This window comes from Eulemur rufifrons, chromosome 25 (genome assembly GCF_041146395.1).
Source record: "Eulemur rufifrons isolate Redbay chromosome 25, OSU_ERuf_1, whole genome shotgun sequence".
Lineage (NCBI taxonomy): Eukaryota > Metazoa > Chordata > Mammalia > Primates > Lemuridae > Eulemur > Eulemur rufifrons.
This window is the reverse complement of record NC_091007.1, coordinates 11,397,035-11,424,305: the sequence shown is the minus strand read 5'-3', so window position 1 is coordinate 11,424,305 and position 27,271 is coordinate 11,397,035. Positions and strand designations below refer to the sequence as shown.

At 40.9% G+C, this 27,271-nt stretch overlaps 1 protein-coding gene across 1 annotated transcript in view; it reads left to right on the top strand.

Annotated features, from left to right (window-relative positions):
• CUBN (cubilin) overlaps positions 1–27,271 on the top strand; it is a 227,716-nt gene that overhangs the window by 105,493 nt on the left and 94,952 nt on the right. Inside the window, exons 32-34 of the mRNA XM_069458708.1 lie at positions 21,631–21,790; positions 23,484–23,597; positions 25,871–25,981. Coding sequence (XP_069314809.1) covers positions 21,631–21,790; positions 23,484–23,597; positions 25,871–25,981 — 385 coding nt within the window. The remainder of the gene's footprint in view (positions 1–21,630; positions 21,791–23,483; positions 23,598–25,870; positions 25,982–27,271) is intronic.

Below are 27,271 nucleotides of genomic sequence, written 5' to 3'. Positions count from 1 at the left end.
GTTGGCTTTTCATTATGTTATTACTTTAGGGTCAAAAAAATGACTGCAGTAGTTTTTCTGAACATCCTGAGTCCACATATGAAGAAAGAAAGAAGGAATAGTGTTAGCTATTTCTTTTGTGTGTGTGTGTTTCTTTTAATAAGGAAAGCAAACTTCCCCCAACCCCCCTTGTATATTATTAGCCAGAATTAGCTACAAAGGAGATCAGAAAATTATAGTGGAATAGATTTATCAAAACTACTTTAGATCAATTATTATTAAGCCTCTGGAGTTCTCACAGCATTTGACTTTTCTTGAGATCAGGATATTTTGATTTTCTGCTTGAACAAATCCGTGTTCTGATAGAACAGAATAGGTTGGAAATGGGGGTGGAGGAGAAGAGGTATGGCTATTCGTTGGTTAGATGACAAAAAGTTTCTGCTCCTACCAACAACTTTAGTGCATTCCTTCCTGAAACTAATGCTTTGTGCTTAATGCAAAAGAAAATGAAGTTTTCTTTTTCTTTTGTTTTTAAGTTTTTTAACTACCTGATTTTCTGACAAAAGATTTTTCATCTTTCATTCATATTTACAGACATTTCATGCAAATATAAACCAGACTCCCTGAGTTAATGGAACTTTCTATTTTAGCTTCCTGACAGTTTTCTACACAAACTCCAACTGGTCAGCTTCTTTCACATTTAATTCAAGAAAACTCAAAAGTTGTTTTGTATTTTTCAAAGTAGTCCAATCTAATGGTATGATTTCAAGTATTATTTTTACAAGATCAGATCATTAATAAAAGTTCAGTTTATTTGTGGCCATATATTAACCTTCCAAATGAGTCTTCAGAGCCTAAGTTGGCAAAGCATCCTACAGACTTAAAGGGTAGAACATTTACTTTTCATAATGTTAACTTAGACCAACTCTCCTGACAAAGGCAATTCAAAAATTTTGGATGACATTTAAAAACATCTTTCTAAATGCAGCAACGAACTCACAAGGTAGTGTGAAATTTCTGAGTTTATATCTGAGAGAGGTGTGAACCTAGTATTTGGGACTACTTTTGCCCATAGGGTGTTTACTGATCCCAGAAGGGTGTAGCATCACTTCCAAGAGCCTCTCAGGGCAAAGAGGACCAAAATTTGAGTCCAGGAACTCATTAGGATGGAAGTCCTAGCAAACTATTAATATCCTAGGTAAAATAAAAGTAAGGCAGCTTTCATTGAGACTGTACCCAAGCTTCAAGTCACCTAAGTAGCCCCCCAAAATTTCAAACCATGGGATAATGAGAGGGAATCCTAAATTGCTAGTACGTCTAGGCATCAGGCATCCAGCAAATGCAATTTAAATCTTCTTCAAAGGGAGATAAAATCATTCTAAACCTCATTTCTACCAATAATTTTTCACATGCAATAGCCAACACACTATCAAAGATATTCATGTACATGAAGAGAGACAGTATAACATAAACAAGATAAAACACAAATACCAGACAATGGAAACAAATCCACTAATATGCCAGATTCTAAAGTTACCAGACAAATTGCTAAACAACTATGACTACTGAGCTCATGAAGATAAAAGTTAAACTGAAAACTTTCAGCAAAGTACTGCAAACTATAAAAAGTGACATTGCAATTATGAAGAAGAAGAAACTAAAAATTTTAGAACTGATAAATACCACAGCTAAAATTAAGACCTCAGCAGAAGGGGTTGTAGGGAAATTAAACACATTAGACAGAGACGAAGAGAGAAATAGTGAACTGGAAGATAAGTCAGAAGAATCTATTCAGGAAAAAAGCATGGCTAAGCAAAAGGATGAAAAATACAGAAAAGAGACTAAGACACATAGAGAACACATAGAAAAAGTATAACATACATTTCACCAGAATCTCAGAAGGAAATGAGAGATAAATGGACCAGAAGCAGTATTTGGAGAGCTAATGACTAAGACTTCCACAAAACTGATAAAAGACATCATTAAAAAAAAATTAGAATCCCAAGAAACACAAACAGCCAAGCAACAGGATAAATAGAAAAACAAACTTTTCTTAAAAAAAAAAAAAGGCAAAAAAACAAACTAACTAACTAACTAAAGATAAAGGGAAAATGTTGAAGTCAGCCAGGAGAGTGGGCAGGTGAAGAACAGATTGCCTTTAGGAAGTGGAAACTGAATGCTAACTTTTCCATGGCAGTATTAGGAAGCCAAAAAACAAATAAAGGAATGGTATGTTTGAAAATAGAAACCAAATAGTTACCAGCCAGGAACTCTATATTCTCCTAAAACACCTTTAAAAAATAAAGGCGAAATAAACCTTGAAGCAAAAGAAGGGTCTTCAAGAGAAGTCTGAGAGGGCCAGAGACAAATTGTCTACTCATAGTTGTGCCTGTGCTGGGCATTTCTCCAGCACCTGCTCCCTCCCCAGGCTGGCATGGCGCAGGTACAGCTGCTTCTCTTTGGTAAAGTCCATAATCCATAGAATTTATCATACAAAGTATGTGACCAAACCAAAGCCAACGTCAAAAGCATGCCCAGCATGGCTGTGATCACGAGGAGGTTTTCCACCCACCTACATGGGATATAAATGCACAGAGTTTTCTATTAACCTTTGTATCTCAGCATGCAGCTCGGCTTGGCTTAACAAACTGTAGCAGGAGGCAACAGACAGGAGGAAGTGAAACCTCAGATATGATTTGGTCGTAGGCATGGAGATGGGAAAATAAACCCGAAGACAGGTACTGGGAGGAGTTCAGTCTGGCAGATAAGGCAAAATACAAAATGTTATAATCCAAACAAGTTGTCAGAATCAGGGAATCCTATATACAGTTGACCCTTGAACAATGCAGGGATTAGGGGCATGGACTCCCACCTCCAGTTAGTCGAAAATCTGCATATAACTTTTGACTACCCCAAAACTTACTACTAATAGTCTACTCTTACCTTACCAATAACCTAAATGGTCAATGAACAGATATTTTTGTATGTTATATGTGTTATATAATGCATTCTTAAAGTGAGCTAGAGAAAAGAAAATATTATTAAGAAAATCATAAGGAAGAGAAAATATATTTACTATTCATTAAGTGAGAGTGGATTATTATAAAGATCTTCATCCTCATCGTCTTCATGTTGAGTAGGCTGAGGAGGAGGAGGAAAAGGGGAGGTTGGTCTCGCTGTCTCAAGGGCGGTAGAGGCGGAAGAAAATCCACGTATAAGTGGACATATATGGTTCAAACCTGTGTTGTTCAAGAGTCAACCATAGTTGGAATATTGAAGCGCTTGGGCAAGACATTGATGTAAAAAGTGAACTATACCAAGTGTGCGAGCCAGCACGGTGCTGCGGCTAAGGAATCTAGCTCTGCAGCGGGGTGGATCAGGGGCTGAGCCTGAACTTTGCCATTTTCTAGCTGTGTTGCTTAGGAGAAAGTTCATCTTTCAGCTTAAGTTTCCTTAACTGAAATTGGGGTAATAAGAGGACCTGCGTCAGATTTGTTGTCGGGATATTTGAGACAACGCAGGTGACCTGCTGCTGCTGAGTGCTTCAGACAGGTGAGTATGCTCAGCGAGCACTGAGGAGGGATACAGCATGTAGTACTTAGGAGCGGCAATGGGCGTGGGAGCCAGGGTCAGGGCTTCCCATCTGTGGTTCTGGGCCTCAAGCTCTTCCGTAGAAGAGGAACCTACTTGTGGATCTTTCTCATAGTGTAGCATCTAGCATTTAGTGCACCTATGACTCAGTACACTCTAGTAATAATCCTGAGGAAGCAGCTAGGGTGATTCATTCAGTCTTGGAAACCACGGAAGCTCTCACACTGGAGGTGACATTTCAGTGGCAGAGTCTCAATAGTGGAAATGTGACAGTGGGGCCAGAAAGGGATGCTGCAGGGGCAGGATGGGGACATGGTGCACAGACATTTAAGAATAGAAGGGAGAGTGTTGTGCCTGGAGTGTAGATAGGTGCTGGGGAGCATGTGGAGACCAAGGGGCTACAGAAGCCATCTAAGTTGGACAAACTCGTATGCCCTGGTGAAGGCATATGGGATAAGGCATCCCATCCTGTGGGATAATTTGAAGTTATCCGATAGGTAGTGTGGAGTCAGTGAAAGTTTTCTGTAAAACAGAGGAATAACATACTCAGCACTGTGTTTACAATGACGACAGGCAGCAGTGTGAAGAATGGGTTGACAGAGAAAGAGAAAGATGGTGTAAAGTCTGTTTGGGAAGCTATGGGACAAGCTTGGATCAGAGGTGATAAGACCTCATGTTGGGCAGTGGTCTTGGGAGTGGGGACATACTGGAGAACTGTCCTGGTGGTGGTCACCTCTGAGAGGCTAATTACGTGGCAGAGGGTGGGGTGGGTGATAGAGGTGGGCTTAAGGCTATTTGCTTGAAGAATGGGTGAGTGATGAGGCCATTAACTGAGTAAAGGGGGTAGACGATAGATAATGAGCTTGATTTGGACACTTTTGAGTTTAAATGTTGTAGAGTTTGACATGCATTCAGTGCTCAGGATGGGGTCTGAGTTGGACATATATCTCTGAGGATCATTTCTATGTGTTTGGGTGGTTACTAAAGTGTTAGGAGTAGGTGTGGTCGCCTGTGGAAGTATTTTGTATAGAGCAAAGGGCAAGTAGACTCTTGGGGGAATGTGGCCATGGAAGGGGCAGAGGAAGGGTCAGAGGAAGGGGGAGTCCTCGGAGAGCAGGTGGGGAACCAGGAGGGCAGGAGCGTTCAAACCAGAGTGAAGCCAGATTTAGAGTGGGTAATCAAAGTATCTAATCCAGCAGGGGTCAACCAGGGTGAGGACTGAAACAAGCCACTGGATCCAGTCTTTAAGAGCCCTGCAAGGAGCAGGATTGGTATGGGCAGGGGTGGAAGACTCTAGATCACAATGGTCGGGCGATGCAGGAGCTTCTGAGGTTTTTCCCAGAATTATGGAAATGAATGGCATGGAGGGATAAAGGGAGGTAACCTGTGGGTTAGAAAAAATAGTGGAAAGTTTTTTTTTTTTTTTTAAATCATGGGGAAGCTTAAGCTGTGTCAAGAGGGCAGGGTGCTGGTGGAAAAAGCGCAGCTGAATGTAAGAGATAGATGAACAGTTGATGAAGTCATGTTATCAGGGCAGAGACCTCAAGAAGAGGCAGATGCAAAATTGGAACGCATGGTCTAGAGCAAGATTTTTGTTCTGATTTATAAATTCATTTATATTGAAAATTTCATAAATTATGTACAAGCTAAATCATTTCTGCTCATACAATTTATAAATCATCTTTGCAAAACGATAAAGAAATGTTAAGAAAAAAAAAAAAAGAACCATCCAGGTAATTTAGGGTAGAGATCTGTGTGTGGTTGCCAAGTGGACCCAATTAAGGGGGCAGGAGGTCTGCAGAGGTTTGGAACCAGGCAGGGCAAAGTCCTGGCAAGGCTGGAAGCTTGGCTCCAAGTTCTAGTTAGTTGTCCAGGGCTTCGTGAAGGCCGGCATTGAAGCACCAGGCATCCATCTTTACAGCCAGATGGACACTGGACGTGAAACGTACCCAAAAGTCCAATATCTTACATAAGATCTCTGCAGTCGAAGTTCATACAAAGCCAGTCATTCATTTTGGAGACATTCAAGTTAATGTCTTGGTCCTGTTGCTTAGACAGAGTCATTAGCAAAGAGAAAAACACTCAGCTGCCAATGACGCTGTCAGATAATGTTTGTGTTTAGGAGATTTTTAATAGAGCTCAAGTGTACTATTCAATATTAATGTAAATTGCACTTGGATAAAACCAGCTATCCTGTTTTTAAAAACTTCTGTAACAGTTTGGGTATTTAGAAGCAGAAATATTAATTTAACAGCCAAATGGTTAACAGTCACAAGTGCACAGACACATAGGATATTAAGGTGGGAAGAGGAGAGATTGGAGTTCATTTAGTGCCAATGCCTTATTTTAGAAAAAAGAAATTGAAGTCCAGAAGGGTTGGGGTCGAGGCCAGGCAGAAATTAATAGGAGATCAGCACTAAAACAAAAGCCTTATACTTCCTCAAGTACAGGTATTATATAAAATGTAAAAATTACAGTTATGTATAGGAAACTGGTAGACAGGAAAAACAGAGGGAGAAAATAAACTTGGGGTTACTTTGGAGCCACTTTGACATCTATTTCTGATGAAGCCAGACTTCATTTATCAATATAATGAAAAGCATTAGGAATTCAATTACGAAATAGAAAGTGTCCTTGCTTTAAAATCAGGAGGTCTGGGTTGCATCCACTCCGCAATCCTTGGTGCTGTATTTGTGCCAGACACTGCTGTGGGCACTAGCTTCTGGGCATGCTACCACCCTCACTCTCTTCGTGGCCTGGGGGTCTTAGTTTGCTCATTTATAAAATCGGGTGCTGAGGGAACACAAGCAGAGAGAGGAAAACTAGGGAAGAGGAGGAGTTAGGAGTCATGTTTGTGGGTGAGAAGAGGAGAACCAGTACTTTGGGAGAATTGCTTGAGGCCAGGAGTTCAAGACCAGCCTGGGCAGCATAACAAGACCCTGTCTCTACATACAGCAAAAAATTTAGCCGGGCATGGGAAGAGGAGAACAAGATGGTAGATGCAATGGACACTAAGGGCCCAGCAATGTCAGTGGCGGGTTCATCCTGAAAGTCGAAGTCAAACTCACACAACCATCAAGCTTCACTCTCTGGAACACAAGGACACTGGGTAAGAGACTATCTCCATGTTCTTCTGGACATACAAAAGAGAGCTCTTGCAGCAGGCCTAGTCCGCATGGGTCAGTCCCAAGTAGAGATACTGTAATCCCACAGGTAACTCTCAGACATTCCCCTTGGTGTTGTGGAACTGAAGGCAAAATTCAGCAAATAGAGGAAACAAATGAAAAATTTTAAATGGAACAGTAATCCACAGCCTCTGTCCCCCTTCATATAACCCACAGCGGTACTCTTCGTATCCCAAAGGCACCGATCTTTTTGATGCATGAATTTCTAATAGATGCATGGCTGAATAAATGCATAAATGAATTTTCATCATCTCCTGCGACGATCAGTGCTTCAGTGGAAGAATCGCAGACGACACCTTTGGGAATGTGTCGCACTGAGTTCACTCCCTGGCACTGTTATTGATATACAATCTCGCTATTTTGAGCCACATGAGGACTTAGATAACATCACAGAGGTGTGTTTTCTCGAATTGCATGCTGCTGTAATGAAAAAAGAGGGAAATGGAATTTTTTGACTTATATCGAGATGGTGATAACATCGTGCAGAGCTAATCCCAAGGCTGGACTTGCAGTCAGCTTTCAGCAAATTCAGTAATATGTTTGCACTTTCTACTCGGTCATTTTCGAGCGTCTGGCTTAATTAACCTCGGGGCTCTCCTGAATGACACATCGTGCGAATTTCTTGCTAAGGCAGCGGTGGGACCCGCTGGCCAGGGATGGCTCTGTCTGGTCAGTACGAAAGTGGCTCCATTATGTTTCCTTTCACGAAGCCCGAGTATTAAAGTGACCTCCGACTGACAGTTTAATTGCTTAATTAGAGTCTCTCTTCTGAGCCTGAGACTCATGTAGCTCTGCAAGCTCTGACTGATGTCTGAGCAGTGCGGCGTGTAGCTCAGTGCGGGAGCGGCACGGGGAGCTCAGTCTCGAAGCACCAACCGGCCCCCGAGACGCCCAACCTCTGCCTTCAGCCTCCTCTTTGCTCAGCTCAGTGGAATGTCTGCCTTGGGAGAATCAGCGAGAAACAGCTAAAAGCGAGCCGACCACAGTCCAGGCCCTGCCTCTCATTTGGAGGAAATACACCCTAGAGCTAACAGAGCCTAGTACAAAAAAAAAAAAAAAAAAGAAAAGAAAGAAAGAAAGAAAGAAAAGAAAAGAAAAAAAAAAAGAAAAAGGCACATGATTAGTAACTGTTTTCTTTCTGAAGCTTTTTGTGCCCATCTAGGAGAAAGAAAGCAAAGTGTCTCATTTGGACTGAAAAAAGCCAGATCCCTGCACCCCACCCGAAGCTCAGAGCCTGTTGTTTGTTCCCGTCGTTAGACAGCGAGGCACAGGGCGGAACAGGGCAGAACCTAACACAGTATCCATCTCCTCTTTTATTTTTTTAAGACACTACCCAGGATGTGTTTCCTTTTAAAGCACTAATCATTTCCAAAGCAGAGCAAACAGACACAGGGATAATAGAACTTGGGGTTTCAAAGAGACAACGGAAATAATTCTTCAAATAGTTACTGTTTTAGGAACAAATCCATGACAAAAAATCAATCTCTCTTCCCCTCTTTTGTCCCCCTCTCTCCCTTTCTGTCCTCTTTCCCACTCTCTGTCTCTCACTCTCTCTCTCCCTCTCTTCCCCCCATTTCTTCCTTTCCTCCTTCCCTCTCCACCACAGAAATTTTCATTTCCATTTGATTCCTGAGGATGATCTTTTCAAAATGTTTATTTTGTGACTTGCCTTTGATAACCGGCTCAGCTACTTTGCATCCCAGTGCCCAATTCATCACCAAAAGCTACACCGATACTTCGCATCCCCAAAGCAAGGGAATAGTTAAATTGAAGCCACAACTCTCAATCTCTTGGACACGGGTTGGGTTTGGTTTGGTTTACATTTCAGCTCAGAATCTCCCTAAATGTTTATTTGTGAAAGTAAAACAAGCCTCTTGGATCCCTTTTCATATCAACATTTCCAGGAACCTTTGAGTCACGGCTTGCAACAACTGCAAGTTGTTAGAGTTTATGGTCTCCTGTGAAATGCGGAGACTGAGCAGGAGATAGAACAAAGGAATAGGAGTGAGAAGTCCTGAGCGTGAGATGCGTGCTTGCGAATGGAACTTCGTATTTCATTTCCGAGGAGCGTAGCTGGAAAATATCACTGGTAGAGGAAACTGATGCTTCCTCCCTCCCCACCCCTAAGAAAAGCTGCTATAATGAGTAATATTTTCATTTCCTTCCTCACTTACACTTATGACTTTAACAGCTTGGATAATTTCCTGAGGGATTCCCCTCCTTATCACTTAATATTTCCTCTATGTTGGAGCAGTTCACATTCCAAAATGGGATTTCCACTAGCAGCTACACTACCGTGTATAACACGTGAAAATATTTCATGCACTCACCATCCTCAAGATTGACTTGACACTTTGATGTGAATCATCCCTTCTGTACCCTAAGTATTTATCCTTCACTGCATTTTTTCGCGCTAATAAGCTTTAAGGCGAAGCAAAGCAGGGGACGTGTGTTACCAGATGGATTTTGAAAAGAAGTAAAGAATAAGGACCAGGTTGAAAGCCAAACTAGGCCAAGGTCAAGGTGAGGAGAAAAGGCTCTACTAGACCAGAGAACTGTGGTGAGACCAGAAAAGGGCAAGGAGTGGATTTATATCTGAATCCAGGAATAGAATCAAGTTCAGGACACGGGGATAGAAATTTGGGGTTTATTTGTTGGTCCTAGACACTGTGCCCTTTGTTCCACATTCTGCTAAATTAGCCATGCTGAGAATCCCATGCATGTTCAGTGGAATGGAATGCACGACAGATGCCAACCATTCTCAGCCCGCAGGAGCCCCAAACAAGACTTTCTAAAATGCTACTGACCATGCTTGATTGCAGGTCTAGATGAGTGACGGGGGACGGCCGTCTATCTCCAGAGGTGCCACGATTACCTTCTGAGGCGGCCATGGACATCTCCCTTAGCTTCATAGAATCAGGGTTTCTCAATATTCTAACTGAATGAATACAACTTGATTTTACCTTTTCTCTTGGTTTAATAATAATCGGTCAGATGTCAGACAGATGGGATTTATATATTGTCTCTGCCCTGTTAAGTGCATGACTGGGAAAGTCACTTTCGTTTTCTGATCTTCAGTTTTCCCAACTGCAAAATAGAACTGTCAGAAGAACTGAATGTTAAAAAAAATGTATGTCAAGAACTTATCAGTATCAAATACAGATAAGAATTAGTTGCTAATCTTAGTTTTTCTATTGCTGCTACTGCTACTGCTTCTATTACTATTAATACTACGTTAAAGGTCTTAAGTTATCTTTTTAAAAATTGTGAACCTAAAGTACAGAGAACTGGATCCATGATCCTCAGTTCATTGCTATTATCATTAACTCACAAACAGCCCCCATTTATTTTAAGATATTTTTTAAAATCTTAAAATATGCATTAAATTTTTTTCACACACTCTTCACAATATCATTTCAAAGAATTTTATCACTTCGTAAGTGCATTATTTTAATACTTTCCAGAAGATTCACAAATGAGTTAGGAAGGAAAAAAATAATAGCAGAAAATGAAAATAAAAGCATATTTATATACATTTAGAAGCTGTTTTGCACGGAAAACTCAACTCTGAAGCTAAGGTGCATCATTTTCATACTTTGAAGATTATTAAATATTCTGCATGTTTTGCTCTGGTGTTAAAATAGTTTCTTCTTACTCTGGTTTGTATAAATTTTAAGTCATGCATTAAGTTGGTTTATTTTCTCCCTGAGCAAGATTAAACTTAGTAAAACCAGAAAACAGGTGATAAAGTAGAAATAATTTCCCACCTCCTGCTTTCCAACAATCTGAGGGAATATATTCCTGTTTCTAGAAATAAAATACAAATGTTACTGAGGAAGCTAAAATTCATTTTCCCTCTCAGTCATGAGCTTTGGGCTGAGTGATGACTACCATGCGGTGAGGTGACCACGAGCCGGTTAATCACGCCCGGGCTTTGCTCACGGCAGAGACCGGGCTGCAGACTGAGGCGCTCTGCCCAGCACCTGCGTCCATCACGTGATCTCTGGTTCCAAAGCAAAGCTCGAACAATTGCTTGTCTATATTTAGCGCAATTTCAACATGCACGCTCAGCTTTCCTTTTGTATTTAATTGCACATTTTAGAAAGAGCACACCGCACACTGGCAGTTGTTTGGAGACTGAATTGAAGGGAGGCACAGTTTTAAGGCAGAGAAATTTCAAGCTGCTGTAGTGACCTAGGCCCGAGGTGATGAGGTCCCACACCAAGACACCCAGAGGGGACCTGGGGCTGAGGTGGAGGGAAGGAACCAAGATATGCCTTGGAGAGAGAGACCTGGAAGAACATACTGACCCCCACTGGATTTGGGGTCAGGGCTAGATCTGAAATGGTCTGATAATTGGGTACACGCTTCTGGCATTTACAAGAGATGTAGGCAAATGAGGGGGGCGGGGAGATGGCTTCAGTCTGAGATGCTGACTTCCAGGGTTTGTGGGACATGAGGTGATGTCTGCGATGCAGTTGGCCATGTGAGCCTGGAGCTTAGGAGGCAGAGCTGAGGCACAGTCATAGATATTAGTCAACGCACAGATGCTCTGGAGATCTTAAAACAGAAGCCACATGCATTAAACTTGATACATTCCTCCCAGGCAGCAAGAGGCTGGATTAATGGCATTAATCCCCATCTGGCTGAGACACTGCGTGCTGCTGTGTGAATAGTGCCCTTCCACGTCTGCATGCGACCACTTAGTGTCCCAGTGGGTAAACACTTAAACATCTTTCATATAGATTTTATTTTAAAATTTTACGTGTTCCTCATAGCAAATTTGTAAAATACAGAAAAGAAGAAATATGAAATTAATGCCATCCTTAGTATTACAATACAGATACAAACTATTAAAATTTTGGTTTACTTCCTACACATAACACACATACAAATACATACACCCATGCATAAACAAGCATGTATAGTTGAGATAATACTGTGTATAATTTTACATGCTGCTGCTTTTTCACTTCATATTATTTAAATATCTTTCTTTTTAATAATAGTTTCTTTGGCTAGATGGTCAATTATATGGACATACTATAATTCAGTTAACTGCTAGTTTATTATTGACCATGTGGATAACTTCTGAGTTTCTCTTTCTTATAACAATGCTGTGAAAAGTATCTTTATGTGTGAATCTTAGTCTACATTTCCTGTATTTCCTTTATGTAGACTCTCTTTTCTTTATCAAACATTCTAGTATAGAATATTTTAAGTATGTAGAAAAATGGACTATATAATGCATACAAAGCATATAATATACAAAAACATCTCCCTGTCCAGACTTGCCAAATCTTAATATTTTGCCATATTTTCTCCAAGTTCTTTTTTTCCCCTAAATGAGAAATGATCTGTTAAAGACACAGCTAAGTCCCATGTGTACCCATCAGTGTACCCATTCCTCTGTCCCCGAGGAAACTACTAATGAGAATTTTGGTTTATGACTCCCAGGATTGTTTTTATACTTTTTTTTTTTTTTTACTATGTGTGTACATCCATACACAGTATCAAATATTACTTTGCATGTTTTAAAATTTTATGTGTACAATGTCCCACAGTAGGTATCCTTCCTCCACTTTCTCTTTTCACTCAACATTCTGTTTTAACATTTTGCTACGTTGCAATGCAATTCAGATCTAATGCATTCTTTTAGCCACTCCATAGTGTTCTATTTTATGTCTATACAAGTCATTTACCCATTCTGCTGTTAATGAACTTTCAATTTGCTTCCAATATTTTGCTATCGCAACCCTTTTGCACTGAATATTCCCGTAGATATATCTGTATGTAACCATCCAAGAGTTTCTCTAGCATAGACATGTAAAAATGGAATTGTTAGCTTTTAATTTTACTATATGTTGCCAAATTCCATTAGAAATGCATATATGAGAATTTCTATAATGAAATGAGGAAATCTTACCCTCATATCTATAATCACGATTTTCACAAAGCTTTCAATACATTGTCTTATTTGATCTTCACACTTACCTTATAAGGCAGCAAGGAGGAATTCACCCGCCCCCATTTTTTAGATGTTGAAATTGATACCAGGAAGCTTCTAACATGCTCTGGCAAGAACAGAGAAATAGCCCCAGGCAGATCCCGGACTCAAGCCTGGGCATCCTGACTCCAAGGTCATTGTGCTTCCCAGGTGTTCTGACTCCAGGAGGAATGTGCTTTCCCCCGGGCCTCAGTTGGTCAGATGGAAAACATCAGGTGGACCCTGGAAGTAGCCTGTAAGTTCAGACTGAGCAAATGAAAGGAATAAACAATGTGCACTGAGTCAAGCATGGAGCCATCCAGTTGGGCTCCACTTTCTGCATACTTGTGAAGCTGAGTTGTGAAGCAGAGCAGGTGTTGTAGGGAAGGAGTTTGGAGAGGAATACAGAGCCTTTTTCTTTAATCACTGCCCTTCTGCTATGATCTGAACATTTGTGTTCCCCAAAATTCGTATGTTAAAATCCTAACCCCTAAGGCAGTGGTATTAGGAGCCGGGGCCTTCGGAAGTTATTAGACCTTGAGGATAGAGTGCTCATTAATGGGATTAATGCCCTTATAAAAGAGGCCCGGAGAGCTGTCATGCCCCTTCCATCATGTGAGGACACAGCGAGAAGGCATCCGTCTGTGAAGGCAGCAGGCCCTCACCAGACACCAAAGCCACTGACACCTTGATCTCAGGCTTCGCAGCCTCCAGAACTGTGAGAACTAAATCTCTCTTGTCTATAAGCCCCCCAGTCTGTGCTATTCTGGTATAGCAGCCCAAAGGGACTAAGACACCTTCCTTAGACTGGATACTTCATCATCCCAAACTCAACCTGCTATATAAATAGATCTTATAATTTCTTCAACAAGGTGATAGCTTTACTTTCCTAAGAAGTAAAGAAGTAAGAAACAAAGAAACTAAGGGAGAAACAAGTAAAGAAAACAGTCAAATTTCCCAAAGGTGACTAGTACTGACTGATTGCTTGTCACATTCCAAGCAAGCCATGTTGCCTCAGTAATTCCTCTCTCCCACCAGAGGAGAGACAGCATGGAAGGAAAACGAAGATACCCCGCTGTCCCCATTTCCTCCCTTTGCACTCATTACTCAGCCCCCTCAGCGTCTGCCTCATCATTCCCCCAAACAACCTCCAGAGACCTCCAGAGACCTCCGGGTCACTAGTGCAATGAAAAATGGTCCCTTCTGTAGCGTTTGACACAGTTGATTACTCCCGATGAGGACAAGGAGATACAGAGGTGTAGAAAAACCCATCGATTACCCGTCATGTTTTCAGGTATGTTTGGAGTAGGGAGGTGAGGACAGAGGGCAGATGGCTTGTGTTTCGCTGGTCACCCAGAACTCCACTCCTTACCATTGCTGACATTTCAGGCCTTCTGTATCTTGCCCCTTATGGCTGTTCCCTGTCTCTCTACTCCTTGTTAAGAGAAAGTGGCTATTTATACCTCCTTTCTTGATTTCCCCAAAATACTACGCACTGGACACCCTTCTGTGTAGGAGACTGAATCAATATTCCAGCCACTGCCAGGTGATTGCTGCCAAGAGCAGCACAGCAGTTAACTTAAATGCAATACTAGACAGCCTCGTTCTCAGGAAGCCTCCATTCATTCTGTCGTCAATCCTTCATTTCACACCCTCTGAGTTAGTTCTCTCTGGCTGTGTAACAAATTGCCCCAAAACTTAATGGCTTAAAATAAGAACAGTTATAGCTTATGTGGGTCAGGAATGAATGCAGGTGCAGCTTAGCGGACTCCTTCCTCGCTCACTCACGTGGCTGTGGGCAGGATCCAGTTCCTTGCAGGCTATTGGCTAGAGGCCTATCTTGACGTCTTGCCATGTGGGCCTCTCCACAGAGCATCTCAAAACGAGGCAGCCTGCTTCCTCAGAGCAAGCAGTAGCGAGGGCGAGAGAGAGTCCAACGAGAGAGAAGGTGCTAGCAAGAGGGATGAAACCATGATGGCAGCCACATCCTATCACTTCTGCTGTATTCTATTAATTAGAACAAGCCACTAGGTCTGTCCCACACCCCAGGGGAGGAGATTACACAAGAGCACAAGTCCCAAGAGTTGAGAATCATTGGGGACTCCTCAGGAGGTGCCTACTACCTCCATGCCCACAATCTCCAGGGGGGTAATTCTCATCAATTATTTCTCCTACTCCTACTTACCCATATTGCTAGGCAACCCCCTCTTGGTCCCTTTTCCTTTTTTGCCTCTGTAGCCTTCTACTTTCCTACTTCATTTTTTATGCAACAGTTTAGCTGCCTCTCTGTCTCACTTTAATAGTAGAGGCTAATATTTATCACACACTTAGTATGTGGTAGCAGCTTTCCCAAGTACTTTATGTCTTTTAACTCATTGAATTCTCATGAACACTGTGAGCTCTATACTCATATCAATCCCATTTTACAGATTAGGAAGCAAAGAGAGGGGAGCAACTTGTTCCCAACAACATAAAAGAACATGCTCATGTTTTAAGAGCCTACAAAGGTGTTTTGATCAATAGAGACTGTTTTTCCCTCTAAAAGGAATTAGTAATATGCTTAAATGATACATATTTGTGTCACCAGTGTGTGTGTGGGAAGGTAAGAGGTTCCCTTTGCTTGGCTCCTTTATTTTCTCAAATTACCATTCTTACGATTCTGACCATCAGCCTCTAGAACTGTAAATGTCACCAAGAGGGGAGACTTATCCCTTGCTGGAATGGTTTTCCTCCCATGTCACTTGACATGTGACAAGGCTGACACATGCTAACTGTAGAAATGGTTGATATTTACCCAAATCTCTTCAAGCTATTGAAGGATCAAGTATGAAAATTCATAAATTTTTGGATTAATTCTCACTTCTGGCTAGATCTTAGGGTGCGGAGGGGCCGCAACAGCACCATACTATGTCCTACGTTTAGAAAACTCTGGGCCTTGGGGATGGGTTGAGTGCCTTCCACCCAGCTTCTGCCACTCCCTTCTCTCGCACTGCTGGGGAAAGGCACGTGGGAGCTGACGCACGATGCTGGGGTGCCCTGTGATTGGACCTCTCCATTCCCCTGTGGGCCCTGCATGTAGAAAGCCTGCTCAGCAAGCAGCCCCAGTGGACTCCTTCCCCCTACAAATAGACTCTTACCATGACGGTGTCTATGGTGTGTTTATACCACCCAATCCACCTTTTTGTCTTTTTCCCCAGTAAGACAGGGTCTTACTCTGTTGCCTAGGCTGTATGTGGTGCAGTGGTGTCATCACAGCTCACTGCAACCTCAAACTTCTGTGCTCAAGTGATCCTCCTGCCTCAGCCTCCTGAGTTATGAGGACTACAAGTGCATACCACAATACCTGGCTGATATTTTTTATTTTTTTGTAGAGCTGGGTCTCACTCTGTTGCTCAGTCTGGCCTCAAACTCCTGGCTTCAAGTAATCCTCCCACCTTGGCCTCGCAAAAATGAGCTTTTTCTTCCCTCAGGATTTTCCTCAACCTAGTCCTGAATTCCTAGAGACCATAAGAACTATAAATCTTATAAACTGTCATAAATGTTAGTCATTTATTCATTTGTATATCAGACATTTATGTCTATTATATGCCAGGCTCTATAACTTTTTTAATTCTATTTTATATTAATACAATAAAGTTAAGTTTTGGTATGTATTTTGAATGTGCTAGTATCTAAAAATTTTACAAATCTCTGGGTACTTTCTAAAAAGACTGATTAACTTTTCTCTAGAAATTAGATTACCTCTTAACCAGATCTGCCTTTGTTTTGAGAGCTTCTGTAGTTGGAATTCTCCTGGGGATAGGGGCCACTTTTTCTTTTGTAGGTTCAACTCCAAAATCTCATTTTATTAGTGTCATCTAGAAATGAGTTAGTTGAGATGTACAAAATTTTATTGTGTTTGTATATTGCTCTGACTTTTACCACTTAAGTAACGATCAGAAAATCAATTCCTAGAAAACTCTTGGCAGTAGACTTAAGAATTACACAAGTTATATTAATATATTATATGTATATCCAATAGTAATATAATCTGCTAGCTTTGCCTTGAGAGCTAAGTGGAAGTAAGGGAAAATACATATAAATAATTTTCATGGCTTTAGAATTGTAAATAAATAAGAACAAGGTTTCTCATATTTGCTTCCTTGAAATGCTTTTATTATAATTTTATAAGAACACTTTTAAATAATGGAATTGACATTTCAGACTCTGTTAAGAAAAAAACAAAAGCCTGCCTCCTTGATAGCCTGAGGTTTTGAAATTTCATAAAATGACATTAGGTACATAACGCTTAATAACCATCATGCTATGGTTTGAATGTGTTCCCTCCGAAATTTATGTGTTGGAAGCTTAATCCCCAATGCAACAGTATTAGGAGATACGACCTTTGGAAGGTGTTTAGGTAATGCTGTCATGAATGGATTAATGCCACTATAAAAGGAACTTGCAGGAGTGGGTTCTTTCTCTTCTGCACTCCTGCTACATGAGGACATGGAGCACCTTCCCTCAGGAGGATGCAGCATTTAAGACATCATCTTGGAAGCAGAGGGCCTTGGCCCTAACCTGCTGGCATCTTGATCTTGGACTTCCCAGTCACTGGAACTGTGAGAAATAAATCTCTGCTCTTTATAAATTACCCAGTCTCAGGTGTTCTGTCATAGCAGCACAAAACAGAATAAGACATATCGTGAGCATTTGAAAGAGAAAGAGAAGTAGCGTGTTAAATACAGAATGTGAGGAGAGAAGACTCTGCTACTTGCTAGCTATGTCAGCTTGGATGTGCTGCTAGCTTACATTGGATAAAACAGTAGTGTAATAACTTGCACACTTGTCTCATGTAAAAAAAATCACATGGTGTTGAGGAATAGGTTAGGATGTTTGTGATGAAACTTGTAAAATTACAACATGCTCGTCATATTTGGGGTGTCATTGGTATATAATTTAGATTCAGGGTCATTCAGAAACCTTCTACTTTGGATCCATTCCTTGTGAAGTAATCTTCTAGCCAGATGAATTTTAATCGAGGCATGTAATTCCAGGACTTCAGGGGATGAGGTGTGTCTGGAAGCCTGGAAGCCTCCTAGAAGATGCACCCCTTTCAAAGGATCTCCAAGGGAATGGCTCATTCATGTGATTTTCTGAAGTTTCTAGCCTTAACCCTTTAGTTTACTCTTTTTTCCCTCCTGATTTTCTTCTGTCTATTGAAAGGATTGCAACCACTCAGACTGAAAACAAGGACTTAGAAAGGGAAGAAACAATATCTACTCACTCATTGGACCTCTGAATTTGGAGGGAAATAAACGAGACTAGAAGAGTCTGGCTTTGTTAGTCCATAGACTTGTAAAAATCTTCCAATTGTGTGTGTGTGGGGGGGGGTAACCTATAAACTTAATAGAACCCAGTGCTCCTCTAGAGTTTAAGAAATTAAAAAATGCTGGACACTTTAGTTGATGCCATGTCTTGGCTATTGCAAATAGTGCTGCACTAAATATGAGTGTGCAGATCCTCTTCAACATACTGATTTCATTTCTTTCGATAAATACCCAGTAGTGGGATTGCTGGATCATATGGAAGTTCTATTTTTAACTTTTTGAGGAACTTCCCTGCTGTTTTCCATAATGCCTGCACCAACTTACATTCCCATTAACAGTATATAAGGGTTCCTTTTTCTCCATGTCCACACCAGTATTTGTTATTTTTTGTCTTTTTGATGATAGCCATTCTAATTGGGGTGAGGTACTATCTTACTGTGGTTCTGATTTGCATTTCCCTGATTAGTGATGTTAAACATTTTTTCATGTACCTGTAAGCAATTTTTATGTCTTCTTTTGAAGACGAATGGACTCATCAATGGACAAATGGAGAAAGAAAATGTAGCATAAATACACAATGGAATATTATTCAGCTTTTAAAAAGAATGAAATCCTGTCATTTACAGTGACATGGATGAGCCTGGTGGACATCATGCTAAGTGAAATATGCCAGACACAGAAAGACAAATACTGCATGATCTTACTTATTTGTGGAATCTATAATAAAAAAGCTGATCTCATAGAAGTACAGAGTAGAATGGTGGTTACCAGAGGCTGGGGAGGGTAACAGGGAGGAAGTGGTGGGGAGAGATTTATTAAAGGGTACAAAATTACAGTTAAACAAGAGGAATAGGTTCTGGTGTTCTATAGCACAGCAGGGGGACTATAGTAAATAATATTATAGTGTATATTTCAAAATAACTAGACTAGAGGATTCTGAATGTTCTCACCACAAAGAAATGATATGTGTTTGAGGTGATGGACGTGCTAAAGACCATGATTTCATCATTACGTGGTGTATACATGTACCAAAACATCACACTATACCCCATAAATATTCAATTATGTGCCAATAATAAATGCACTTGATCTTAGCTAAAAGGCTGAGAAGCAATCAAAATAATAAACTACATATATTCATAAAATTGAATATTAAGCTGATTTTATAAAAATGAAAAAAAGAAATTAAGAAATGCTATTTTAAATAAACATCCAAACAATTAATCTTGAGAGAAGCAAATATTTTTGTGCCTTGATTAAGAGTCAATTGGATGCCTACATTATGAGTGCGTTGCGCACCGTCTGGGGAATGGTCACGCTTGAAGGTGCTGACTTGGGGAGGAGGGGGATGCGAGGAGGGGATGGGTATATACCTACATGATGAGTGCAATGCACACTGTCTGGGGAAGGAACACGCCTGGAGCTTTGACTTGGGGGGACAGGCGGTACATGGACAACGTATGTAACCTGAACTTTTGTATCCCCCATAATAAGCTGAAATAAAAAAAAAAAAAAAAAAACAATTGGTACAATCCCCAGACTCTGCAACCTAATTGTTCTAAGAAGATATGCTTTATCTTTTGATGTTAAAACCAAGACAGTATCAATTGAATGTTACTATTAATAAAAGCCTAGCATGTTATACCTATAACCTTAGGAAGGTATAAAACCAAATGTAGAAAAAATAAATACTTGAATTAAACTAATGGTGGTAATATTTGAGAGCAGGCTGAAGTGCAAAGGTAGTAAGAGGTTTTGTAGTGATGGTTGTATGTTGTTTTGCCTACTGTTTACAGTGTTCAAAGTGTTCAAAGGAAGCAGTCATAGTAGATGGGAAACTATATTTTGAATTGGTTAAACAATGTAATTTAGCTTCTAATCAATCTTTATTGAACACAAATCATACTTAATATTTTATTTATTGGATATATAGATTTAAAATTTGAACATTAAGGCCAGGTGCACTGGCTCTCGCCTCTAATCCCAGCACTTTGGAAGGCCAAGGTGGGAGGATCACTTGAAGCCAGAAGTTTGAGACCAGCCTAGGCAACAGAGTGAGACCCTGTTTCTATGAAAAAATTACAAAAACTAAAAAAAAAAAAAAAAAAAAATTTAAATAAATTAAATATGAACATTAAATGTAAAAAGAAAGAAAAAGAAAAACGAAAGAAAAGAAGTTCCACTCCAGAACCAAACTACATTTATTTAAAATTCATTATTGTAAAAGCTTTAACTCCTGACTCCTTAGATAGTTAAAAATCCTACTGATATTTGATTCATGTGTTTGTATAAATCAAACTGAGAATAGCCTTCCCAATCATATTTAATGTGCTAAAGAGAACACTGATTATCATCATCACTAGATATCGAAATTCACTTGTTGAGTACCTACCTTCCTTGCATGAAATCCTTGAACTTTCCATCATTTCCCCTATATTTTCTTATGAACTATAAATGGCAATTTATGTTGAATGAAACAGCCATATTCTTTACTTCATATTTTCAATCCCACCCTGGTGATCAGCAGGTTGATGCTTCCATCCTGCTCAATTGATATCTTACATTGAACACAATGAAAGAGTCTCAGTTCTGGACTCTAGAATGTAGCCATCTAGTTCAAAGGGACCTGCTTCCTCTCAGGAATTGCATGACTTGCCCACATTACTTAGGCTCTCTGTGCTTCTGTTGCCCTCTTTAAAAATGGAGAGAAGGTTGGGAGCCTAAGATGGGACAGTGTATGTAAAGGGCTGAATCCAGTTCCTGGCCCAAGGTAAGCACTTCATGAATAGCAGCTATTTATTATTATCATCTGAAGAAAAGGAACTCATTTCTACCTGATTTACCGGTAAGAGTATTCAGAACTTCCTACTAGACACAGAGTTCCAAGCAAATGAGCAAGTTTCAATTTCACAAACTGATACAGAGGTTTTGGGCGTATATGATATAAACTCTATTCCATTGGATGCATGGAGGATCAGCTAAGTCCCAGCATGGCACCGGCAAGACAGAGCCCAGTGTATTTTATTAAAACATAATGAGATAATTTCCTGAATCAGCCTCATGTCATTCCTATCATCTGAGAAAACTCTACCAGTTCTCTTCCTTCTTAACTGTTGGGCTGTGAAAAACAGAAAGTTACAACAGATGTTGGGTTTCTGACAATGAGTGGTTACTCATCGTTATTTCTCATCCATTTGCTCATATGTTCATCCTTGCATCAAACCATTGCAGCACATGTTGTGGGCATTGCCAGGACCTGACTACTCTGGGGTCGGGGGAGGAAGGAGAGCTGTGGAAGGGACGGCATTTATAAAGACATCCAGAGATCTAATAGTGACTCCTACTGGTAGCGAAACTCCTACTAAAATTCATATAAATGTCCCTAGAAATGACCAAAGACTCGCACATTCTCATGGAACTGTGTGATAAGTTAATAAAATAAAGCCAGTTTCACTAGATCCAGCAAATGTATGGTTTTCCGCTAGCTCATCAATGTGCAGGTAGTTCATGGAATATGGACTTTCTAGATGTAGATCTGAAGTTCTGAACCACGTTTTTTTCCCTGTCATCTTTCTTGTAGGCGTATGATGGTTTCAGCTCCAGAACCACTCGCCTTGTGAGGACGTGTGGAAGACAGCAGCTCGCTAACCCCATCACCTCTTCGGGAAACAGCCTCTTTGTGAGATTTCAGTCTGGCCCTTCCAGACAGAGCAAGGGTTTCCGAGCTCAGTTCAGGCAAGGTGAGTGCCTGTGGGTCTCCCTGGGCACAGGGGAAATGTCCTTCAGTGCTCTTCCTGCTGCCACAGTAAAGTGAGACCAGCGCTCAGAAATTCATCACAGCTTTCTATTTTACATGCAAAAATTTAAACAGAACAAGGGAACTATCACTTGCAATTATTCCAACTGTTGATATTTATAAACTTATCTTTGTCTGACTTAGGTGATGCTGACTTCCTTTGATCTGTGTCTCTCAACAAGTTTTCAGGATAAGCGCCTTTAATATTAGAGACAGTCTAAAATAAAGTTTTTATCCAAATTCATTTATATAGTATATATCCAAGGCTTTACACTGGAAGGAGATACATCACTAGAAATTACAAGACTGGCTTCTCACATAGTCAGATCTGAACCCCCCGAAGCAGTAGTTTCCCTCATTTCTGAATCCTGCCACTGTCCAACTGAGGAGTCACTGTTGTTTTCCATTGTTTTTGTTCTCAAGTCACCACTTCTCCAAGACCTTTTCAACCATTGCCTGGCATCCGGTCATTCTCAGAGGTTAACCCTTTATCCCACTGTCAGAGCTAAAAGGAATCCAGAACAGGTTCCTTGGCTTCAGGACAGCTGTGATTTGTATTTGGATGATTTGGGTCATCACTTCAAATAAGTTTAGTCCATTTAGTTATTATATCTGTTTTAACTGACTTGCTTGTATTCTGTACTAAAGAGCCCTGGATGCAGACAGTGTCTGGAGCGAGGTCTCCCAAAGATGATGCACTGTAGACTTTGGAGTAAGACAGGATATATATACATTTTATATATATGAAACTCCTGTTGATTTCAAAGAGGAACACTTTCTTAATACATTTTTACATGGAATTATTCAGTTCTCTGATGCTTCTTAATAAGAAGTCCCCACTAACTCTTATTAGTGGGGAACTATTATTATAATATAACAGCTTCCTGAAACTCATCTACCCTTGCCCCATTGTCATTGAAAGTCACTTGCAAAAGCTGCACTCTGATCGTGCCATTGAGTGCTCCAGTGACTATCCCGGCTCCACATCCCTCTAGATGTTAACCAAGGGCCCCAGTACCTGTCCTCACCTCTTTGCAGTGTCACCCCAACACTATTGGGCACCCTGCACTCCAGCTGAGTCTGTGTAGCTGCAGCCCTCACCCTCCTCTGTGTCTCTGCCTGTCTTCCCCCCCACACCCCTCCGCTGTCTGCTCTGGGAGCCTTCTCTTACGCCTTCCAGCAGCGCCGCCGACGGACTCCCCCTCTTCTGGACTCCCACAGAGCTTTGCATTTCTTGATTATACGCGTCATCCTTATGAAGTCTTGTTCAACTGAGTGCTTTCCTCAAAAAAGAGATCGTTGATAAACAGGTTATCCCTATACCTATACGCGTAGGCAGAGTAAGTGAATCAGTGCCAAAGTTTTGTTTGAATGATGCAGGCAATTCATAGCGATTTCATCTGCTGTTCTTTGCCACTTCCCTGCTTCCTGTAATTGAAGAACACCGTTATAAATGTAAAATGTGTTCCCATTTTCTCATGGTTTACGTGCAGCTTCCTTGGCAGAGAACTTTCTTCGCGTGCATTGTAGAAATAAGAAAAAAATAATAATTTATGTTTTCATGCATCAGATAATTGCTTGGTACAGTCCGTAGAAACCTAAAGCATACGACATGTGTGTGTTTGTGTGTTCCGCAGCCTGCGGGGGCCACATCCTCACCAGCTCTTCTGATACCATTTCCTCTCCACTGTTCCCTGCCAAGTACCCACACAATCAGAACTGCAGCTGGATAATTGAAGCTCAACCTCCATGTAAGTCACAAAGATAAAAAGGAGCCCAGTACAGATGGTGTCTGTGGGAAAGTTGGTGTATGAGTAATGTTCTTATCTCCTGAGCGGTAACAATCGGTGGCCTTCCTCGTCTGCTTTTGCAAGTCCCGCTTCCCACTGTGCACCAGAACAAGCATTTCCCAGTCCGGTAAGGAAGTAATTTTTACAGCTGCTTCTTAAGTTAAAAGAAATTTTTTTTTTTTTTTTTTTTTTTTTTAGTTTCAAGGCCTAGCAAAGGATTAAAAAGAAAAACCAACAGGACACACCTATAACCTTACTGTATTGACAGTCATGTGAGATTAGGGGTAGGCAAAACTAACAGATAAATAAATCATTTTTGACATGTATGCCTTGAGTGCAGTATTTGCTCAAGACGGTTGCTGAATGAATACATGAATACTAACAACCATAGACTGGAGAAATAATACTCGCGGTCCGAGAGGGCAGTGCCATGATCCTATCAATCAAAGTGGAAATTAATTCTAAAACCTGTTCCCTCCTGCAATGTGTGTATATAGAATATCCCAGCACAGGCCTGGAAGGCACATTTGATAAGCACTTACTTTACTTTCTCTTTGAAATCCTAGAATCTTATTTTTTGACCCCCTAGCAGTCTGGCTGGGGGGTAAGGATTACTGTCCACATTTTACAAACAGAGACAATGAGGAAACGACCCCCACGGTTACAACAAAGTGACGCTGGGGCCATTATGAATCCTGTTTACAGGATCACTGCCCTCTTTTGATGTTTTCAGGAACCTGTGGTTTCAGACCTTAGGTGGGAAAGGCATTGAGTTCTTGACTCTGCTCTGTAATTAATAACCTGTGTGAAAATAGATACATCACTTAAGCTAATTGGGCCACGTGACAAAATAATCTACAAAAGGAAGAGTTTGGTTTAAATACTCTCTGGCCCTTCCCTTAGGAACGTTAGGAGTTAAGAAAGTACTAGTATCTTTATTGACATGCACAAGATGTGGGGCCAGTGATGTCATCCCTAGCCAATCGCGGACCGGGAGGTGGCGCCCCAGGGAAAGTTGCCAGCCCCGGAAACTGAGCCTTAGATAAAGAAGCCCCCTGCCAGAAGCAGAGCAATTTTGTGCCCAGGGATTATTTTCTAATGAGTTGTAAAGCATTTAGATGAAAGCTGTCCCTGGTTCAAGAACAGCAACCAGAAAAGATCCTATTCTGAAGATTAGAACAACAAAAGGAAAAAACGTACCCAGGCACTTGCTGTTCTGCAAGTAATTCAAAGCTTTCTTTTTTTTTTTTTTTGTTGAGACAGAGTCTCACTTTGTTGCCCAGGCTAGAGTGAGTGCCGTGGCGTCAGCTTAGCTCACAGCAACCTCAGACTCCTCGGCTTAAGCGATCCTACTGCCTCAGCCTCCCGAGTAGCTGGGACTACAGGCATGCGCCACTATGCCCGGCTAATTTTTTCTATATAGATTTTTAGTTGTCCATATAATGTCTTTCCATTTTTAGTAGAGACGGGGTCTCGCTCAGGCTGGTCTCGAACTCCTGACCTTGAGCAATCCACCCGCCTCGGCCTCCCAGAGTGCTAGGATTACAGGCGTGAGCCACCGCGCCCGGCCAAAGCTTTCTTGATAAATGACTTTGAACCTCTAGGGTGCTAGCTCTCGCCTTCAAATAAAACCAAGTGTGCAAAAATGTGAGTGCTAGGGAGAAAAGAATGTCTTATTTACAAGCGTATGTAAAGAATCAGAATTTAAGGAAACTATTCTATTGAGAAAAACACATATGAGAGGAACACAGCAATGGCTGACATAAAAATGTGGAAAGACTACATTTTCCAACAAGACATTCCCTATCGTGTCCGGAATGAGCCTACCCAAGAGTCATCTTAGTGACCACGGCCAGCGTTTCAGATTCCCCAGGCGCTTTCAAAAAACCTCCATTCTGTTACTTTCTTTTTTATTTGTAGAGACCAGATCTTGATATTTTGCCCAGGCTGGTCTTGAACTCCTAGACTTAAGCAATCCTCCTGCCTCAGCCTCCCAAAGTACTGGGATTACGGGCATGAGCCACAGCACCCAGCCTATTCTGTTACTTATCAAAGAAAACCCTTTAGCGTAGAAGTTGTCCTCTTCCTTCTCCTTACCCCCTCAATCTGTGTGACACATTCCTCACTTCTCTGCTGGAGAAACTTCACATGAAATTATGGGAGGTAAAATTTCTCTCCCTGTATGTTTTGTTTGCCCGTACTTTATTAAATAACCTTCTCTTTTTTTCTTACAGTCAATCATATTACCCTCTCCTTTACCCACTTTGGACTTGAAGGCAGCACAACCTGTACACATGACTTTGTAGAAATTCTGGATGGCAACCACAATGACGCGCCCCTCCGAGGTACCGTGGCACTCGCTCGAGGCCATGGCTGTTTTATTTATATACCTACATATTTATAGGTGGCTACTCAAGGTTAGAATGTTTCCAATAAATATGAAGAGCAACCTCAGACGAATAAAGATAATTAGAGGGTGAGAAGGCAGGCTTTAAGGTGGGGCTCAAGGAATTCAGCTTGTTTATATTCAAGGATGTGAGTAGCTTGTGTGTATTTAAAAAAAAAAAATGTGTAAGTTGCAACTGCTTTAGATAGTAGCAAAATGCAGTCCATTCCAGCATCAAATAGCATTCTGTCAGAGCTGTTTTGTTAATATTTAACCACGGTTCTTATATTCCAGTTGAGCATTTGTCTTCTAGCTTTGTGCTCAGGGGAAGCAAAACTTACATACATACATACTTACACACAGACATAAACAAACAAACTGTCATTTGGTTTGTTAGACATCCACTAAAATTAAAGAGTGCACCTATCTAGTTTCGGAAATGTTCTCAAGCAAAATAATCTCAGGGCATTTAGGCTTTCTCTATGAATTTACTAATTTTTGAGTTTTGTCATACAAACATCTCATCTTGCACTAGAAGACAAGCTCCATCAGAGAAGAGACTTTGTTTTGCTTATGGCTTTATTCCTAGTGCCCAGAACAGTGCCTGAGACGATAGCGGGAAATCAAAACACTCTACGCACGCCTATCATTGTATTGCCTGAGATCTTTGTCAATAAGCATCTGACCAAGGACAAGGGTATATCCTTTAACAAACAGTTATCTAGCACTACCTTGTGCTGAGTACTATTCTAAGTACTTTATAGATAGTAACTCAATCCTCATATCCTTATGATATAGGTTTTATTATTTTCAATATCCCCTTTTTTCCAGTGGGGAAACTGAGGCACGGAGCACATAAGTGACTTGCCTTGGGTCGTGTAGCTAGTAAATGGCAGAGCCAGGAGCTGAGTTCAGGTAGTTTGGCTCTAACATCCACATTTTTCTCAGAGTGTGTTTATTTGCACAGGTCCCTACTGTGCCTGAGATCTTTGCTTTAGCTACATTTGGAGCCTGGTCATCTAAGTTTTTCCTCTGGTCTTATTGTTTTTTACCATGTTTATAAATTAACTCTCCTATGCTTGTATTTAGAGCTTACTTTTAATTCTTAAGTATTGTCTCAAACACTGACCTTGATTTCAGTGGTTCTAGTAGTGATTTCTTCTGTTTGCTCTGGTCTCTTGCAAGGCTAGTAAAGATGTGTTTACTAGAACTAACGGCCTCTGCTGTGTCATCGTTCATTCTCCTTGTC